At 38.9% G+C, this 21,219-nt stretch overlaps 2 protein-coding genes across 6 annotated transcripts in view; one reads left to right on the top strand and one right to left on the bottom strand.

Moving 5' to 3' along the window:
• The window catches only part of LOC140791375 (phospholipase A1-Igamma1, chloroplastic-like), a 78,633-nt gene extending 71,655 nt beyond the window's left edge, over window positions 1-6,978 (top strand). Inside the window, exon 2 of the mRNA XM_073141921.1 lies at window positions 6,859-6,978. Coding sequence (XP_072998022.1) covers window positions 6,859-6,862 — 4 coding nt within the window. The 3' untranslated portion in view covers window positions 6,863-6,978. The remainder of the gene's footprint in view (window positions 1-6,858) is intronic.
• Window positions 1-18,788, bottom strand: part of LOC140791376 (uncharacterized) — a 37,043-nt gene extending 18,255 nt beyond the window's left edge. For 3 of the 5 annotated variants that reach the window (XR_012109559.1, XM_073141922.1, XM_073141926.1), the window contains exons 1-6: window positions 18,553-18,788; window positions 16,410-16,645; window positions 16,208-16,334; window positions 629-756; window positions 449-518; window positions 241-343 (exon numbers count right to left, since the gene is read on the bottom strand). Coding sequence is in view for 4 of the 5 variants with exons in the window: in XM_073141922.1 (XP_072998023.1) it covers window positions 241-343; window positions 449-518; window positions 629-756; window positions 16,208-16,334; window positions 16,410-16,609 (628 nt within the window). In the remaining variant the exon portion in view is untranslated. Of the gene's footprint in view, window positions 1-240; window positions 344-448; window positions 519-628; window positions 757-16,207; window positions 16,335-16,409; window positions 16,646-17,596; window positions 17,772-18,552 lie in introns of those variants that run through there. The other 2 variants (XM_073141925.1, XM_073141924.1) reach the window with 2 other exon arrangements.
• Window positions 18,789-21,219: the final 2,431 nt, after the last annotated feature.

The following is a 21,219-nucleotide window of genomic DNA, read 5'->3' as shown; positions in this document are numbered from 1 at the left end:
TAATTAGATGAGCGATAACTAAATACAATAACTTCAATTGCAGTCGATCATGTGATACAGTCAACAAGAAGTTTTTCTGCAGTAATACAATATTTATTGGATCCATCAGACTCTTCCTTCCAGTATTGAATAATGAAATGTATGAAAAAGTTACAAACTATTTCTTTTCCAAAGTTCATGTAAGAAGGCCTGTAGTTATTTAAAATTTATTCCAAGGACAAAAAAATTGAGGGAACTCACAGAGTTCTTCATATGAGTCGTGATCATCGACTCCAATTCTGCATTTTACACTAACAGGAACATCACAGTTTGCAGCAATAGCTGACATAGCATCCCCAACAAACTTCGGACAAGAATGTAAAATTCAGGTTAGCAATATTTAAAAGAAGATATTAAAAGGTTTGATCTACATTGTATTCTTCTTTTCTTATCACAACATTAAACAAACCTCAGGGTTAAACATTAAGCGTGCACCAAAGCAACCATGACCAGCAACTTTCCCACTTGGGCAACCACAGCTGAAAGAACATCATCATCTAGGATCATACAAATGAAATATATATATATATATATATATATATATATATAATGTAAAAGTTAATAGAAGAAGTTTAATATGATATCAAACTTTAAATTAATCTCGTCATAAGAATAAGCATTTGCAAGTTCAGCTGCCTTAGCCAAGTTGTCCAAGTTACTTCCACCAATTTGCAGAACAATCGGGTGTTGTTCAGGAGGAAATGCCAAGAATCTGTCCTGTAAATTATATCAAGATATAAGCATATTAACTTCCCATAATAGTTATCAACTATTGAACATAAATAATTAAATATGAAAGGCATTAAGACATTCGACTACTTCTATTAGCCTCAAAATGGAAAGTTTATCTCTTTTGTTATAATCTGGATTCTCAATCATTTAAAACATATAAATTCATAATGTAAAATGTGTTAGACAAACCATACCTTAATATATGAGAAAAAAGATTAACAAATCAACCATGTTAGCAGAAAAAGATCATGAGACATGTCAAGGATTACCGTGTTGATATCCTGTCGGCATGCCCTATGTGTCACGACCCAAATTAGGAATCATGACCGGCCATGCATCTCAATATGCTTGAGATGCACGAAGCCTTAACAATACTGTCAAAACCAAAAAAAAAAAAAAATAGAGGTGGGTGCACGTGCTCTGCACGTGCAGCCCCTCCCCTCTCCCTCTCCAGCACGCAGCTAATTTGGGGGGATTTCATCTAATCCGAATTGGATTAGATTTAATCCTCTCCTAATCTATATTTAGCCCTAATCCTCTCTCTCTGGAACCCGAAGCCCTCTTTTCTCTCTCTCTCTCTCTCTCCCTCTTTTCTTCCTCCTTCACCGACGGAGTCGTCACCGTGGAATCGGCCAGCCGGAGCATCGCCGGAGCCAGCAGAGACCACCACACGACTCCCCCGTAAGCCCTCTTCCACCCCTCTAATTTAATTAAAGATTAAATAGGTAAATCCGAAATACCTAATTTGCGGAATTCGGCCTCGTCGGCAAATCTGGCCGGCCGGCGGCTTCGAGTCGCAACAGCATCGTCACCGGAGGCTTCGTGCTTCAAGCCAGGTGTCGGAGACGTCTTCTACAAGGCCCTCGTGGCTCTGATCGGCATTGGATTTCGCGTCGGCCAACGGTGCTGAGTCTTCCTCCACCTCGTGAGGACGACAGAGGAAGGGTGAGAGGGAGAGGAGAGGTTGAAGGTGGTCGTGAAGGGATCGCGGCGAGAGGTCGCCGGCGGTCACCCCTCTCCTCGGCCCATCTTCTCGCGTCGGTCGGGGGAGAAAAGGGTTAGGCTGGGCTCGGGTTTCACCCGAGCCAACCACCTTTTCCTTTTAAGTCGGGTTCGGTTCGGGTTTGGATTTCGGATCCACAAACCCGAACCGAACCACTTAAGTTGGTGGGGCGGGTTGCCCGAGCCCAATTCAATTAATTCGCCGGGCCTCGGCCCAATCCTATTTAGTTGATTTCTTTTGGATTGGGTCGGGCAGCCTCACCCAATTGATTTGGGCTTATTTTAGCCCAAATTAATTATTCTTAGGTTAAATTGTATAAACATTTTTAATAATTGTTTCGATTAAAAAAAAATGATATTGTTATTTATTATTTAAGGTGGTGATTTTTAGTACGTGGGCTAGAGATTTGAGATTTTGGTTGTCTTGCCTAGACTCAGGTGAGTGGGTTCACTCGCGTGTTTATTTTATTGTATTTTGTATTTTTGCCAGACCATGTAAATCTTCTACGTGCAAATTATTTATTTCACCCTCATGTGTAAAAATTTAATTGCTTTATTTTCTGTGTGCATTTAATTATTATATTCAGTGCATCACCATACTTCGTGCTAATATTGAGAATTTTGAAAAGAAAATGAGACTAGTATTGATATCAAGGTTCCCAGTATCGGGATCGGGATCGGTATCGGCTGTCCAGAAAAACGATACGTATCGGCCGTATCGGCCGTTCGTATCGGATCGGACTATTTTTTAATTATATAAAATTCTAAATATTATTTAAAAATGCAGAAAAATTTAGAAAAATGACAAAAAATAAGAAAACAAAAATTACTCACATATGAAGTCTAAAAACTTAAAAAAATGTATTAACTTACTCAAAATTTAAAACTTTGTTGAATACCGAGCTGGTTCTCGTAAATTTTTATAGTCTTCATCATCATAATCACCATAAGTTTGTAAATATTGATGTCTGAGACCTGATGCTCCAAAAAGTGATTCCATCATACTAGTCATATTCTATGGATCTTGTTGTGTGACTTGTGTTTGAGGAGGATAATAACCAGCATTTGGATCTTGTTGTGTGACTTGCGTTTGAGGAGGATAATAACCAGCATTTGGATCTTGTGCCTGAGAATACTGAGGATACTGAGGACAATAACTAGCATATGGATCTTGTGATGGCTCCAAACAATAAATATTCGATGTACCATAATCATAGGAACCAAAATGCATCTCATGACGACATCGCTGATATGTATATATATCCTCAGTTTCTTTGTCTTCACTCCTTATGCCTCCTTGACTTTCCTCAACAAATTTAGATGGAACGATCTCACCAACATATGTATCATCAGGACTATGACTCGTACCAGCCTCTGCCCTCGTCGTGATCTCTCCCAATATTTCATCTAACCATGGGTTATCTCTATCATCTAATAACCTGTCCTCCATTTCTCTGATCCATGGAGTCAAGGGGTCTTCTTCATCAAAAACATGATTTAAATCAATCAGTTGTTCATTTTCTGTCTTTCTTCTTAAATTTCTCTCCCTCAATCTCATATTATAATGACAAAAAACTAACTTATCCAATCTTTCCATTGTCAGTCGGTTGCGTGTTTTTGTGTGGATTAAGGAAAAAGTAGTCCAATTTCTTTCACACTGTGATGAAGACACAGTTTGACTTAAAATCTTCTTTGCTATTGGCGTCAAATTTGGTGCCTCCTCCCATCCATAAATAGACCACCATTCATTTGAGTGTTATGAGATATAGGCAAAGAACTTTAGCGATCTTGAATTGCCCACTCTCAATCTATATCTCTCCATCCGAAATCGAAATATATTATTAGCTTATTGATTATATTGAAAGTTAAAACTTGAAACAAATAATAATAAAATTATTTAATTGAATCATAACTCACTTCTTTATCGCACAGGATTTGTTTATGAATATCGGGCTCAAGCTTGCTGATTACCTTTCTAACCCCCAACAAGACTTCACTATCATTATTGACATTTTTAGAGAATTGAAATCTTGGATTAAGAAAATATACCGTAGAAATTTAAAATTTGTAAATTGTAAGCATTCAAATTTTTAAATATTCATAAATAAAAGTAAATTAAAACTTAGAACTTAAAAGCATACTTACCAGCAGCGTGTATATCTCTATGTAGTTGTTTGTTCCATCTAGAATCAATCATCTTCCACCACTTCCTATAACTTTGGCCCACATTTTTTTTTATTGATTCTTTAGCTATGTCCATTGCCTCATATAAGAAACCCATCTCAGACTTGTCATCACTGTCTACAAGTCTTAATACTTTGACAAGAGGCTCAAATACTGCGGTGGCAATTGTAATATTATTCCAAAATGTATTTCCAAGAGCCATATTTTTCAAAGTTTCACCTAAAGATTTATCTTTAGGTTTCATATTCTTAATTTTCATAGACCACTCCTGTGATGTAAACATCCGCATAATATCATCCTTGTAGCGGATGATGCTCTCCCAAGGCTAAAAAGTGAGTGGCAAATCTAGTGACGCCGGGTCCGATGATCTCCCTACCACCACCATCATCTGCCTGAGTAAATTAAGAACCCACCCATGGTTATATATAAAATTTGTTAACTTCTGACCTTCACATATGACCATGTCAATTTCAGGCTCTTTTGCAATATCCTCTAACATCAGATCAATACAATGTGCAGCACATGGCGTCCAATATAAATGAGGTCTTTTAATCATCAGTAAATTTCCAGCAGCTTTATAATTTGCCCCATTATCAGTAACCACTTGGACTACTCTTTTTTCACCAATTTCTTGTACCACCTCATCCATCAACTGACAAATATAATCTGCATTTTTGAAATGAGCAGTAGCATCCACAGACTTCAAAAATATTGTCCCCATGCCAGAGTACACTAAGAAATTAATTATATTTCTTCTGTTTTGTGTACTCCACCCATCACACATCAGTGTACAACCAAATTCATCCCAATACCGTTTAAATGTCTCAATATAAGTATGAAGTTCATCTACCTCTGAGTCAAGATATTTAGTAGCAATATCATTTGAACTAGGAGGGGAACACCAGGCCCTACTGATTGTATAGCATCCACCATAGTGTGATAGTAAGGGCTATCAGCTACATTGAAAGGAATATGGTTGTAGAAGAAAAATTTAGAGATAGCTTTACCAATGTGTTTCTTTGCATTTTTAATTCTTTTTGAGAGTTGTCTTGATTGAAGTCGTATGTATACGACTTTTTTTTTGAAGATATGTATCCATTGGTCCAATATTTTCGGACTCTGCCGTAACACCGTGAGTCCTATGGGTAGAACTACGCCCCCATATTCTCTCTCTCCTCGTATATTAACCGATCTAGATCTCGAAAATTACCACCGTGATTTCTTCTCATCTCTTCCTCTTCTCTATGCATATTTCTGCTCTCTTTCATTGCCCTCCTCATCTGTCTATCCTCCTCATTCTCCTCACTTTGCTCACTGCTATCATCATCAATGTGTACAGGATTATGCATCAATTCTTCACGAATCATTGACTCTCTTTGTTGTGCAAATTGTTTATCCTTCTTTTTACCAATTAAATGAGCCAACATCTGCTTTCTAACTTCCAAAGACACTTGAGTGCAAGCTGCTACATTTCCTTGCCTTCCAGCTAAATGTTCTTTCAAACGGCTGACACCACCACTCATTTCCTTTCCACACCAGTTGCATTTAACGCGTCTTTTATCTTGCCCAATAGTGCTGCAATGTTGCCACCCAATGTCGGTATCATATGACTTCTCTTTCGGAGCCATTGATATTTTAGCTCTGCAACTAAAAAACATAAATAAAAATTAAAATAAAATATAGTCTCTACTTCATCTGCAGCGGCGGCGAAGAGAAGTCTCTGCTACTGACTCACAAAGGCGAAACATCTTTGCGGCAAGCATTGCTTCGCTGCAGCAAAGATCTTTGCGGCAAGTCTTCCGCTGCAGCAAGCATTGCCGCTTGTCTGCCGGCAGCAGTGCGGCGGCGGCGGCAGCCCACATTGCGGGTGCGCGGCGCACTTTGCAGTGCGGACAATGGAAAAAAAAAAAAAAAAAAAAAAAAAAAAACTTACCGAAGGTCGCCGGAGATCGAGGTCGTCGGATAACGTCGCGGAGGTCGAGATCACTTAGGAGAGATGGAGATCTACTCACTATTGAGTCCTTAGGTGAGAAAGAGAGTAAGAGATCCGTGAGAAAGAGAGAAAGAAAGAAAAGAGAGAAAGAAAGAAAAGAGAGAAAGAGAGGAAAGAGAGGAAAAGAGAGAAAGAGAGAGAGAAAAGGGAGAGAGGCAGGTGGGGGGGTGGGGACATCAATTATTGATGTCCCCCGGGTCGGATCCGACCCGTTCCCACTCGTTTCGGTCGGGATCGGCCGAAACGGCCGAAACCGCAGCCGAAACCAGTCAACTGACTGGTTTCGGCTGGGATCGGGATCGGCCGAAACTGGGAACCTTGATTGATATGACTTAGAGAACAGTCCCGGTTTTTCCGTGGTGACTCAAGTCTATTTGGAAGTCCAGGAGAAAGTCCTAAATTAGATCACTGCGGTGACTTTCTTAGGTGACTCTGGCGGGGTTAGGGAACAGTCCTAGGAAAAATGAGAAAATTTCCTAGGTGACTCTAACTTCTCTCAACAGTTAGAGGAAAAGACAGAGTGTGTTGATCACAGGGTGATACCCTCTGATGACCCTAACCGGATCAACTACGAAGAAAAGTCCCGAGCGTCATCTCGAGGTGACTTCTAGTTGATGTGGATCCACAGGGTTTAAACCCATTGAGACATATGACATTTTAAATATCAAAAGGATGTTGATATGTGGAAAACATGCAAGGTTACAAATTGTGACATTTCTCTATTGTTATCTTATTATTATTTAGAGAGCATGCATATTGCATATTATGATATTGTTACTTTTTGTTTAATTTACTCAGCATTAATATGTAGTAAAAATTTATTTGGTTCGAGTGGATTCCACTCACTGAGCTATAGTTGTTGGCTCACGAGTTCTATTGTTTTTTTTGTATTTGTTTATTTATTTCAGGTAATAGTCAGCGGGGCGCCTGAGCGTGATGTACCCGGATTCCACCTCCACTTAGGATCCACCCATTTACCTTTCCGCTCTTTTAGATTTTGTGCTTTAGATATAGAAGTTTTATTTTAGTTTATTTTAGTTTAGAGACTTAAAAACATTAACATTGTTTATTTTTTTTATTGCATTTTAGTAATAAAGTATTTTTTTTTAATAAGCAATTTCTCATTTTAATTATTTATCTTATCATCGTATACGTAGAGAGTATTGTTAAGGCTTCGTGCATCTCAAGCATATTGAGATGCATGGCCGGTCATGATTCCTAATTTGGGTCGTGACATCTCCCTCCTCCTTCTTCACCATCCTTCCAACTCTACCGTTGGTAAGGTTTCTCCTAACTTCTAATCTCCCTCGACTGTCGAGCCACGCCTCTTCTTTGGGATCTCGACCACTTTGTTTCCTTCGTCTATGTCCCTAAATCACATCTACAATCTACCTTCATCTTCATATCCATCCATAACCCTAATATCCACTTCACCCGTCACCACCACCATCACCCACGTTATTCCGTATTTTCGTCCCTGCTACAGTTCGAATCTGCGAAGGGCGTAAATATGAAAGTTGTAGATCAAGAAGTTATGGATCCAATCTAATTGGTTTCTAATTTTCGACTAACCAGAGAATATCTAACGAATATTTTCCCACAGTTGTGCGGACTGATTCATGTAATATATCCAGATCTTGAAGGAATCATTGCATAGCCTATCTTTAGTTCGAGAATCTATCAATTTGGTATCAGAACTTATCAAAATGGTATCAGAGTCCATCACATTAATAGTGAAAATCAATGAACAAAGAGAAACCACCATCATATATTGTTCATAACAGCTTCCTTAATTATATATTCATTTGAAATGGCATGTGTATGTAGTCATTGCATCTGATGACAGTGGAAAATTCATGAAAGCATGTTGGTTTGGTCTATGATCAGCAAGAACAAAGTAACAACAATGTCCAATTTCTTTCAAGAATAATGATATGAATGAACTCCTATGAGTCAATGTTTCTCATATTATTATTGCAGTCCTTCAGAACTCTTTGTAAGGTCCAACCTATTCTGCACATAAACAATAGACCTAAATAATTTTGCTGATTAGAACCTATATAAAGATTTCTGTGAAATGCCAAAGGGTTTCAGCAGTAATAAGTGAACTTTAATCTTTGTTGATAAAACGAGAAATACAATACTTGAATGTACATAACCAAGAAGTTAACAAGATAAACCAATTATGATTATATAGCTCACTATTATAGCATAAAGCCAATATGTAAAGCATCACAGGTTCAATTGACTTAGTTAGGTTTGATATTTAGAGCCATTATGATGGAGAACGAGATGGCTTACACACTTATGTGTCTTTCGAATAAATATCCTAGCCTTCGGATTTGTAACCATAGAAATTTCACATCAAGTTTTAGGCACAAGAGGATGTATTAGGTTTAATTTGTTGTTGAAGTCATGTTGGGTTTGTTTTATACTTCATTCGAGTTTATTCTGAAGTCTATTAGAGTCATATTTATAAGTCCAAACTTATGTAATGGCAAGTTCGTGGACACAAAATACTTCAAAATATGATGTGCAATTTAGTTTTAATGTTAGGTCAAGATATATGACTTGTAAAAAGATAATCGTGCAAAGAAGATCAAAGAACAAAACTAAAATCAAGTCAAAATCAGATTCTTCAGTTCTACGGTCTGGGTGCATATCCCAAATAGTGTGATGTGCACCCCAGCACGAAATTAACTTAGGAGTTTCAATGTAATTCGAAGCTGGATGTGCACCGAGTAAGTCGGGTGTGCATTTTACCAGATAATCAGAAATAGAAAATTCTAAAACTCACTCAAACTTGGAATTTCCTTTTGGGATTCTCCTAGAATGAATCAAGGACATAGAGAACTCAAGGGAGATCAAAGTTTAAGAGTTCTAGAGTTCTATTTTCTTCAAGGCAAAGATTAAGAATTTTAGGGTTCTACTTTTCTCAGGGAGCTTACTTTCTACTTAAGTTGAGGAGAAATTTTATATGTTCGTTGCTTGGAGTTCAATTACCATATTTAAGCAATGAAGGAGCTTAACAGATAGTGAACATGTCTACCATCTACTGAGGTTGATCCATGTCGCATTTAGTGCAATTAGTAAGATGTATCTATTTCACTAAGTAGTTCATCGATGTGTGAAGTTCGAGTAAAAGAAAGACTTCAATCAATAAGACCATCTAAAGCACGATGAGAATGGTTGTAAGTGAGTAATCTATTTCACTAAGTAGTTCATCGATGTGTGAAGTTTGAGCAAGAGAAAAAGATTTCAATCAGTGAGACCATCTAGAGCAGAGTGAAAATGGTTGTAAGTGAATCTTGTAACTACGCTTTGAGTGTGAAATAGATTGATCCAAGAGGTTGATTGGATCAGTGATTTTTCTTTGGTGAGAGATTTTTCACATTAGAAAAATCATGGTAAGGTGTTTGTCGTGCTCTTTTGCACTTGGTTTCATGTCCTACTCGAGATTGATTTCCAAAGTTAGGGTTAGTATTCGGACTTCCATCTTCCACTTGTTTTTGGTTTTTAAAGTTTGATTCTTATTTGATTTTCTTAAACCTAATCAGATTCGTGAAACGATCCGGCTACATGGGTTAAATCAGTCAAGTCAGTTGAATCAAGTTGAGTCTAATTGAGTTAGTTAGTTAAATTTATCTTATTGCTTTAAATTTCAAATAAATCGGATAATTCGCATGTAGATCCGATCAGCTAGGACTTTACTCCTATAAATAGAGGTGGTCGTGTGTTGATTATTATTGTGAAATAAATCTTGAATTTAGCCAATTATTTCTTATTGCCTTTATTTTTTCTTTCAACCGTTAGATCGTCCTTATCTTTATAGAAGTAGATCGTAGCCGTAGAACCTCCAAAGCTTCCAAACCCTAGCCACCTTCCTCCACCACGAGCCACCTTACTATATAGTCATCCACGACTACCCTTGACCATCTGCTACACACCGATAACCGCTACAACGTCGGATAATTACAATTCTACCATATTTCAACCTTCCTCCACTATTTTAATTTAATTTTTCATCATGGCCTCCGATTTATGTGAAACCAAAACCATTAGAATCCTAACTTCTGAAGCTACCACCACAAAAATTATCACAATTTTCTTACGCCTAAATCAGTCTAAATATGATTCGTAACATTGGTATTAGAGCGACATTTATCGAACGATGATTAACATGCGATCCAAGACAAATGAGGAAAAAGCAATCATGTGGGTATTTTCCCGATGCCACCGCCACCACCAGCGAAGATCCACCTACATGGGCAAAGGCATTGATAAAGTCTGTCGACTCGTTGAAAAAATCATCGAAGAAGAACTTGAATGAGATGCAAACCTCCCTCAAAGACTCAATCCAGGCCTTGACAGAGGCCATACTAGCTGCCCTCCACGGCCCTGCGCTGCCCGTGTCGCCAGCCATAACCAAAATGCCCTATGTGGCAAGCAAAATCCAAACTGAGACGGAGGGGACAAGCTAGCCCAAACTGCTATCACAACCTCTCTTTCGGCCACTTGGTTGTCTTCCCCACCCATGATGGAAGCTAGGGTTAAAAACCCTAGCTTTCCACTAGCAATGATCCAACATCCACCGGTTCTAACCTAAACGTTCGATCCCTTGACCGTCATCAACAGCCACTATCGCTGCAACCAACCCGCGACTAGTGGTTGCGGTTTCGACACTCCCACGACTACCAACAGCCACGGCTAGATTCCTCAAGCCGACTGTTGGCTAGTGGTGGCCACCGCAGTCGCCGATGACCATCAGGTGGCCAAACTCGACAGCTACCACCCCGAGAAGCTACCTCTATATCTGGGTGGCTTTGCTAGGGCTTCTCGCTCCCATATAGTGGGTCCACTAGCCCTATCCATAGCCGTCGGGGACCGGTGAACCTAGCGATGACATGCCCTGGCCACCACGAAACCAGCCCGAGCTTGATTTTGTGGACATGCCGAATAGTGACTACCGCCGGCCACCTACCCTACCCAGCCGCCATTGAGGCTATAGTGGCCTGCGGGGCTGCCTCTAGGCCATAATCCTATCTCAACCCTAGGGTGAGGATTAGAGCACTTCCATGGAGAAAATAAAGTGAGCAAATTCTAAGGCAAGCCAAATTTTAGTAAATCGACTCGACCATCTCGTGTAAACCAATTTGGGGCCTATGCGCATGACCCCGAGCCCAGATACGAGCCTGAGGATGACTAGTGAAACGACCCAGTGGGCCCACACTATCGGACTTAGCCAAATCCGCATGCAGCCCAGGCGCGACATGAGCCGGACTAGTGGGCCTATGACCCACGTGACCAACCTCGACCACGAAGTCACGTAGCCCGCGATAACAGACCACACTTTGGAATCCAAGCTCTGACTATCAAGCTTGCTTTCCCAAAATTTTCAAAAGGTGACCCGCTGGACTAGACCAATCTAACGAAGCAGTTCTTCACGTACTATGGCATGCATCATTTCACTTGGAGGGTGTGGCAATTAGATGGTACCAATCGGCTGAGCGAACTCGACCCTTCAAGTCTTGGTAGGATTTTGTGAATGCAATTTGTGGTCGGTACAATCCGACCCAGTTCGAGGATTTCAGGCCATGTTGACTAAAGCTAACTCAGTCAACAATAGTTTGAGCTTACGGGGAGGAGTTCGAACGGATCTGCAATTAGATCATTAACTGGTTAGACTCAACCCTGAAGAGCACATTTATTAGTGGGCTCAAGCATGACATTCAGGCTGAGATCAAGGCTTTAAAGCCCACTACTTCTGATGAGGCTTTCTCCTTAGTTGTTTTGATGGAGTCCAAGTTGGATCGGTTGAACCAGATCCACGAGAAAAGAAGAAAGACGGCTCAAGCCCACGGCCCGCTAGAGACTGCACCTACCTCGACTCAGCCCGCGTAGACAGCTTAGCCCAACCACCAGCAAATCTCATGTCGCTTTATACTTAATGACTTGGAGGTGCGCAGAAGGAAGGTGTCAGAACTAGAAAAAATAAATAAATAAAATAAAATAAAAATTACGGGTTAAGAGAGGAGGGTGCACGTGCTCTGCACGTGCAGCCCCTCCCCTCTCCCTCTCCCTCTCCGGCACGCGACTAGGCGCAGAGAGAAATCGCGCCTAATCCGGATTGGATTAGGTCTGGATTTCCCTTCTAATCTATAAATTAAACCCTAATTCTCTCTCTCTCCTCAAACCCCCTCCCCAGCCTCCTTCTTCCCCTCCTTCGTTTTCTTATTTGCTCACACCGTCGGAGTTGTTGCTGTGAAATCGGATCGCCGGAGCATCGCCGGAGAAAATTAGGACCACCACACTCCTCTCCGGTGAGCCCTCTCTCATCCCTCTAGTTTAATTTAAATTTAAATAGGTAAATCAGAAATACCTAATTCGCGGATTTCGGCCTTGTCAACAAATCTGGCCGGCCGGCGGCTTCGGGTCACAACCGCATCGTCACCGGAAGCTTCGTGCTCCAAGCCGGTGTCGGTGATGTCTTCTAGGGAGCCCTCGTGGCTCCGATTGTCGTTGACTTCGATTTTGGCCGTCGATGGTGAGTTCACCTCCACCTCATGAGGACGACAGAGAAAGAGTGAGAGAGAGAGGGAGAGGAGAGGTTGAAGGTGGTCGTGAAGGAGTCGCCGGCAAGGGGTCGCCGGCGGTCACCCTCTCCCTCAGTCCTCTTCTCGCGTCGGTCGCGAGAAAGGAGAGAAGGGATTGGCTGGGCTCGGGTTTAACCCGAGCCAACCCTTTTTAATTAAGTTTGGGTTCGGGTCGGGTTTGGATTTCGGGTCCACAGACCCAACCCGAACTAGTTAGTTTTGGGATGGGCTGCGGGTTGACCCGTAGCCCAATCCATTATTTTGGCTGGGCCTTGGCCCAGCCCAATTAGCTCATTTTTTAGAATGGGTCGGGCCAGCATTAGCCCAACCCAATCCAATGGATGAATTTTAAACCCATTTTCGTTCTTTTCATTTTTTTTTTAATTTTAAAAATAGTGTTATTATTCAAATTAAAATTTTGATTATTATTTATTATTTAAGGTGGTGAATTTTAGTACGTGAGCTAAAGATTTGAGATTTCGGTTGTCTTGCCTAGACTCAGGTGAGTGAGTTCAATCACATGTTTATTTTATTGTATTTTGTATCTTTGTCAGACCATGTAAATTTTCTGTGTGTAATTTATTTATTTCACCCTTATGTGTAAAAATTAAATTGTTGCAATTTCTGTGTGCAAATCTATTTATTTCATCCGTACGTGCGAAAATTTAATTGTTTTATTTTCTATATGCATTTAATTATTATATTCAGTGCATCACCATACTTCGTGCAAATATTAAAATTTGTAAAAAGAAAAATGAGATTAGTATTGGTACGACTTAGAGAACAGTCCCGATATAAATCGTTTGTGATTTTCCATGGTGACTCAAGTCTATCTTGAAGTCCAGAGGAAAGTCCGAAATTAGATCACTGCGGGTGACTTTCTTAGGTGACTCTGGCGGGGTTAGGGAACAGTCTTAGGATGAATGAGAAAATTTCCTAGGTGACTCTAACTTCTCTCAACGGTTAGAGGAAAAGACAGAGTGCGTTGATCACAGAGTGATACCCTCTGATGACCCTAACCGGATCAGCTATGAAGAAAAGTCCCGAGCGTCATCTCGAGATGACTTCTAGTTGATGTGGATCCACAGGGTTTAGACCCATTGAGACATATGACAGTATAAATATCAAAAGATGTTAATATGTTGAAAACGTGCAAGGTTACAAGTTGTAACATCTCTCTCTATTGTTATCATTGTTATTATTTAGAGAGCATGCCTATTGCATATTGTGACGGATATTGTTGCTTTTAGTTTAATTTATTCAGCATTAATATGAATTTAAAATTTATTTGGTTAGTGAGTGGATTCCACTCACTGAGCTATAATTGTTGGCTTATGGGTTCTATTGTTTTTGTTTTTGTTTATTTATTTCAGATAATAGTCAGCGGGGCGACTGAGCGAGATGTACTCGGACTCCACTTCCACTTAGGATTCACCTATTACCTTTTTGCTCTTTTAGATTTTATGCTTTAGATTAGACTTTTTATTTATTTAGTTTAGAGACTCATAAAACATTAACATTGTTTTATTTTTATTGAAATTAGTTAATAAATTTAATAAAGCACATTCTCATTTTATTTATTTATTTTGCCATCGTATACGTAGAGAGTATTAATAAGGCTTCGTGCATCTCAAGCATATTGAGATGCATGGCCGGTCATGATTCCTATTTTGGGTCGTGATAGAAGGGCTTGTATTTTTACTATGATGACCGATTTACCCTTGATCATAAATGCAACCGTCGGCCAGCCTACGCCATGTTCCTAGGCAAACTTGAAGAGAATAATCGTGAGTCCACTAATTGGCACGACAAGTTGTACGAGTACAAGGACAAGAGGGACTAGTCACCTAGAAGACAAAGTGTCGAAAGCGTGGTGGATTGATATAATCCGACCACGTGAGTTAGGTCAATCGAGTCAGTTGAGTCAAATTGAGTTAATTAGTTAGATTTATCTTATTGTTTTAAATTTCAAACAAATCAAATAATGTGCATGTGGATCTGATCCACTAGGACTATACTTGTATAATTAGGAATGATCATGTATTGATTATTATCATAGAATAAATCTTGAGTTTAGCCAATTATTTCTTATTGTCTTTATCTTTCTTTTCAGCTGTTAGATCGTCTTTATCTTCATAGGAGTATATCGTAAATGTAGAACCTCCAAAGCTTCTAAACCCTAGCCACCTTCCTCCACCATTAGTTACCCTAGTATATGGCCGTCCACCACCACTACCGTTTGGCGTCCACCACCCTCCAACGACTGCTGCAATGTCGGATAACTACAATTCTGCCCCGTTTTGACCTTCCTCCATTGTTTTAATTTTAACTTTTCATCCTGACCTTCCTCCACTGTTTTAAACCAATTTGGATTTGGTTTTTAACTTTTTGACTTTTTTAGTTTGACTTGGTTGACTTTTCGTATCTCTTTCTCCTAGTTGGTCTAGGTTTTATATCTCTCCCGGAAATTTAATATTTGGTTTAGTTATGGTTTATTCGTAATAAAAAGTATAAGTCAAGGCAAAATAGTCATTCGTAATTAGAATCCCAATTAAAAGGAATTAGCCCTATTTGTACGGAAGATCATTTCTGGGATACAAAAAATCAGCATATGTTCTTCCCCACTTCTTCATGTGAAGCATCATAGGTGTAAATCTGGATACTTGTCTAAGTCAAGACAATCCAAATATTTGTCTACTAGAGCCATTTTAGATGTCAATTGATTCCTCTAGTGTGGATATGGATATTTATCTGCTTTACTTTTTATCTTCCTCCTATGCTATGTTTTCTTCCTCTCTTTCTTCTTTGTTGCCTTTAGAATTGTCGTTGCTGAAAGTAGAAGAAGTTTTTAGGGGGCATTCAGTATTCCTCTCTTTCTTCTTTGTTGCTTTTCTTCACATCTTTGGAACTGGAAAGAATTCTTTCATGTTTCTCTTCATCTTGTTCCTATTTTCAATCTACAAATTATCAAAGACAATAAAGATATTGATTTGTTGATACCTAGAACCTGTCAATTCTTGGAAGAATGGACTTTGAATCAAATCTTGGAAATATTCAAAAATGGTAGAGACTAGCCCCGACTACAACATAGTAATTATCCAAAGTTTCAAATTATTAATTACAGAAATTATATAATTTGCAACACATATAGATCTAGATATCTGTCTTTCCGTAACATAGAATATTCAATTTGTGAGCGCATTTACTTCATACATATTAGATCCAACTCCTAGGTTGTTCTACATTGCACCAATGAAATCAATCTCTGTGTTCCCTTTAAGTAGAAGGATTGCAGAATATACATGTTTCACATCAGCTTAAAGTATTACTTTTCATTTTAACCATTATATGGTACATCCTACACTCTGGTACAAGCTTGTTAAGGTCTGATACCTCATTAGTTTACAATTGTCTACAATAGTAGGCTAAACCTAATGAATTACAGAAATATTAGACATTAATTTAATAAATATATCAAATTATATAAATAATTATAAGTAAACATTGTTAAAATTCATTTGGCTTCAAAATCTGTCAATAAGTACAAAACATCAAGCAAAACAGATAATATTTTACAAATATTATAATAAAAATTTGCGAATCTTGTATTAATGAATTTATTCAACTGACAGAAAGATCAGGACCCAGACAATAGTATCCTTACCAAATTATCCTTTTGGTGAACAATGGTTTCTGCAACAACCATTTCCGTGTATAACCAAGCATGTTTTGATATGAGTCGTGCAAGAGTTCTGAAATGATTATCCGTCCAGTCCATCATAGGGGCCACACTGCAGAGAAAAGCAGCTAGTGACCACAGAATATCTTTGGAGTTCAGAGAATAATTGCTGATATTCTCTATATACCTGAACCAAGGAGGAAGATACTTTCCACTGACCACAGAACTTTCCACATGACTTGAACTTTTATGACTATGACACTGAAATCTTCTATATTGGACACAAAATCTATTTAATATAGTAAATGATCTATTTCGATGAATAGTGAGGCTATTATAATCAAGAGGAACCAGTATAGAAAGCAAGCTACATGCAGCAGACTTCATCACCCAATCAGAATAGGTGCCTGCCTCATGCAGAACCTGCATGAATAAAAGAACATATGACTTACTAGAGAGTACACTATGCAAATAATAATGAAAGTTGAATAAATTTTATTGCTACAAGGGCGGTAACAACTAATTACATGGTTAATTAACCTACAGAGATGTCCTTGTTTGCAGTTCTGTTAAAATAAGACTAAGAGAAAGAATCCAAAAGCACCAGATTAGCAACCTTAATGATTTCAAATATAGTACGACAATACTATAAAACCAGAGCAAATTTGGCTTATCAGAATAAAAATGATTGTATGAAGACATTTTACATTTTATGTATCAGTAACTCAGTTTGTGGCAAAACGCCTGTAACCATTGCTCACAATTAGAGATGTGATATGATGACCTAGGTTTAAAACCAATACTTCTCTTTTCGTAGCATTTAGACATATACCTTACATGCAGTTGAAATTGCACTAATTACCACTGAAGGGATTCTTCCAACTTCTCTGTGCATAATGGTTGAAGAATAAATAAATCTTATTGCTGATAATATGCATCACTAGCTAAGTGATCTGTTTAAGATAGATAATATGTCATCTCCTTTGTGGGCTAAGTTGATGCAAAATAACTTGCAACCGCAAATATTTATTCTACATTTCAAACCACAACCAAGTTGTCGGGTATCAATCTGCAATGTTTCCCATCCTCCAATCCCCACCGCTTACTCATCTCACACTAATAGAAAATCTAGTCTTGCCCTCTATTGCATTAGCCAAGGCTTTCATCCATTATTTCTTAATGCAAGAGACTAAATTTCCTACATTTGCACATAAATTCTAATAACAATTTATGCAAAGCTTCAGTTGGAAAATTCAAAGGGAAGCAAAAGTTTGTTTTCATATCCTGTTCTTTGGATGAAGAAAAAATGAATGGAAAATAAAACTATACTAACTTAAACACAATATAAAGGAGATTTCGAGACTGGTAGACTACCGCCGCTAAACTGCAAGAGTCACTCAAGCTTGTACGAGAAGATAAACAGATTATACGACGGTGTAAGGAGGAGATAATTTGGAACCGCTATTTGCTGCTTCCCTAGTTTTAATATGGAACAGGATAACAACTTTACAAGGTCACAGATTATGCCCAACTCACAACCTACAAGACTAACTTTTTCATTATAAGGTTTTCTTCAAATAACCCTAGCTATTACGCTATTCTCTTCTTTTTTTCTTTCTGATTAATACTATTACTAATTTTGACAGTACCCCATGACTCCATAAACTTAGTTCTATATAGGTGAATAAACTTAGGGATGTAAATGAGCCGAGCTTGAGCAAGCTGGGCCCAACTTGGCTCGAGAGGTGGAAAAGTTCAGCTAGACTCATCTCTAGCTCAATAAGGCTCAAGCTCTGCTCGACAGCTCAAAGTGGCTCAGGCTTGAAAACTGTTCAGACTTCAGAGGTCAAGAGAAAACAAAGTTAACCAAAAAGTAAAGGCATACAGGGAACTAATTTTGACATTTTACTTGTTATAACAAAAGAACAACTTTGAGTGTGATCATATACTATACTAAATCAGTAGGAAGAATCAACTTAACACTTGCTATAAATTTAGATCTAAAGTTTTCTCCTTACTCTAAACTGAGACAAGAAATCTTTATGGATGCCTGGATAGTTTGCACTTTTTTTTTTAATAAAAAGAAAGGCCAAAGCCTACAGGAACTGAGAAGCAGACGCATGGTAATTGGTCTGCCGTTTATGCGTTGGTTTGGTGTTGTTTGCCAAGCATGGGCTGTAGGAAAACAGGGCGAATGAAATTCTTTGAATGGAGCACAGCGACTCAATGCCTAGGTGAACAGAAATCTCTGAGCAGAAATCAGACTAAACAGTGGGTCGGTGAACAGAAATCAGAGCTTGGACAATTTGACCTTGGAGTCTTGGAGATACCTTTTAATATGGGAGCTTGGAGATGGGCGATGGGAGCTTGTAGACCACTAAATACAGTTTCGGTGGCGATGGCCGACGGGAGCTCGGAGATGGAGATAGGTTTCGGTGGAGATGGATTCGGTGGTGAAGACGGAGATGGGTTTTGGCGGTGAAATGTGTTTCAGAAGAGAGAGTTTGGGGAGGGGAACTTGAGAGGTTCACGGGCTTTTACTTACATAGACATCATCCTATCCGTTGCATTTTAGATACAATATATATATATATATATATACGACCCCCCGAGTTTGAGTGAGCCAATGCTAGCTCAGCTAGAGCTCTAATATCCGAGCCCATGACCTTACGAATCTAGCGGCTTTTTTGAAACCGATACTTCTCTTTTTATGGCATTTGAACATATACCTTATATGCAGTTGAAATTACACTAATTACCACTGAAGGAAAAACAGTGTGCAGTTAGACATGATAACCGGGCGGGCCGGGCCGGGTTCGGGCCGGGCTTTTCGGGCCAAGCGGGCTTAAGTCTTTGTTCACGGCCCGACCCATTAATCACTCGGGCCGGGCCGGGTTCGGGCCGAGCTAGAATAGTCTAGCCCGTTACCGCCCGTTGGCCCGTAAGAGATCGGGCCGGGACAGCCCAACCCACCAATCACTCGGCCCAACCCATATTTCAGCTATTTTTAGAATTTTTTTAACTATTAGTTTTTTTTTTAATATTTATATTCCTCTATTTAAAAAACTTAAAAAAAATTAAAAATTTTTAAAAGTCTTCTTAAAATAATGCAAAATAGTATAATACTAAAATATTTTTTTACTGTAGCAATGGTAAATTACTGTAGCAAACGGGCAAAGCACTATAGCAGACGGGCGGGCTTTCGGGCCGGGTCGGGCGGGCAAAGGGCTGGCCCGTGCCGCCCATGGGTAGTTCGGGCTCGGGCCGGGCCGGGCCTAAACCGGGTCCGGGCGGGCTTAGCCCGGGTCCAAACCGGGCCGGGTCGGGCTGAGCCATTTGATCATGTCTATGTGCAGTTCACCATTTTTCCAACTTCTCTACGCATAACAATTGCAGAATAAATAAATCTTATCGCTGATAATATGCATCACTAGCTAAGTGATCCACTTGAAGATAGATTATATGTCATCTCCTTTGTGGGGCTAAATTGTTGTAGAAGAACTTGCAACCAAAAATATTTATTCTATATTTCAAATTGTAACTAAGTTGTCAGGCGTCAATTTGCAATATCTCCCATCCTTCAAGCCCCACCGCTTACTTCTCTCTCCCAAATAGAAAATCTAGCATTGCCCTCCATTGCATTAGCTAAGGCTTTCATCCATTATTTCTTAATGCAAGAGACCAAATTTTCTACAACTGCACATAAATTTTAGTAACAATTTATGCAAAGTTGAAAATGTAAAGGAAAATATAAGTTTTTTTCCATATCTTATTTTTTGAATGAAGAAAAAATTAATGGAAAATAAAACTATACTAACTCAACACAATATAAAAGAGAATTCAAGATCGGTGGACTACTGCTGTGCTGCTATGTTGCAAGAGTCAGTCAAGCTTGTACGAGAAGATAGACAAATTATATGGCGATTTGAGGAGGAGATAGTTGGGAACCAGTATTTGTTGTTTCCCTAGCTTAGTATGGAACGGGATAACAACTTTATAAGGTCACTGGTTATATCCAACTCACAGCCTACAAGGCTAACCTTTTTATTATAAGATTTTTTCAAATAGCCCTAGCTATTACGTTATTATCTTTCTTTTCTTTCCGACTAATACTATTGCTAATTTTGATAGTACCTCATGACTCTGTAAACTTAGTTCTAGATAAACTTAAACTATACGACATGCTAACATTTTGATGAGATGTATATTCTTTTCTTATAAATGGGTATAAATACCCATCCCCACCCATTACAATTTTTTTGAGAATTTAGAGATTAACCCCAATTAATATTATTAAAATAATAAAATAGAAGGATACTCGGAAATTAAATATCTAACAAATTATTAAAAGAGGAAGAAGAACGTTTGGGTTTAGAAGGGAAATAACAATTTCATTTAGACTAAAAAGCCTTTAGTTGCAGGATGAAACTAACAAGTGTAGAAGCATCCCAATGGGAAAATTTGCTTGTTATGTTTTTTCAGCAGGAAAAAAAATAGTAATCATTCAAAGGATTAAAATTGATAGAAGTTAATCTATGATAGCAAACTAAAGAAAAATTCTCAGTTTAGAGTGAATATTATGATTCCAAAGGATTCTAGCATAAGGAGAAAGTTAGTCATGTTTAGTAGTGTACATTACGAGTAGCTATCATTTATTAATAAGGTAGTTATTTGTGGTAGTTATTATTGTAACGCCCTCGCCCGGCACGGGCACGTGCATGCCCACACGCTTACACGGCACGCACAGCCCACGGGACAGAACAGAGCCCCGTCATGTACAGATAGACAAATCATATGCATATATCAAGTACGATAACAAGTCACTGCATAATAGGAATTTAGGTGAAATAGAAATTAAGAGAAAAATGATGCAATATAGTCTCCAACGATGTAATCAGCACATGCATACTCCCGCTAGTCTATCACATGCACACTCATGCTAGAGATGATCTCGGTATACAATCATAATAGCATAATCATCTCTAATCATCTCTATA

Source organism: Typha latifolia, chromosome 6 (assembly GCF_019914945.1).
Source record: "Typha latifolia isolate L0001 chromosome 6, TyphaL0001v2, whole genome shotgun sequence".
Lineage (NCBI taxonomy): Eukaryota > Viridiplantae > Streptophyta > Magnoliopsida > Poales > Typhaceae > Typha > Typha latifolia.
This window is presented reverse-complemented; position numbering and strand designations above follow the sequence as displayed.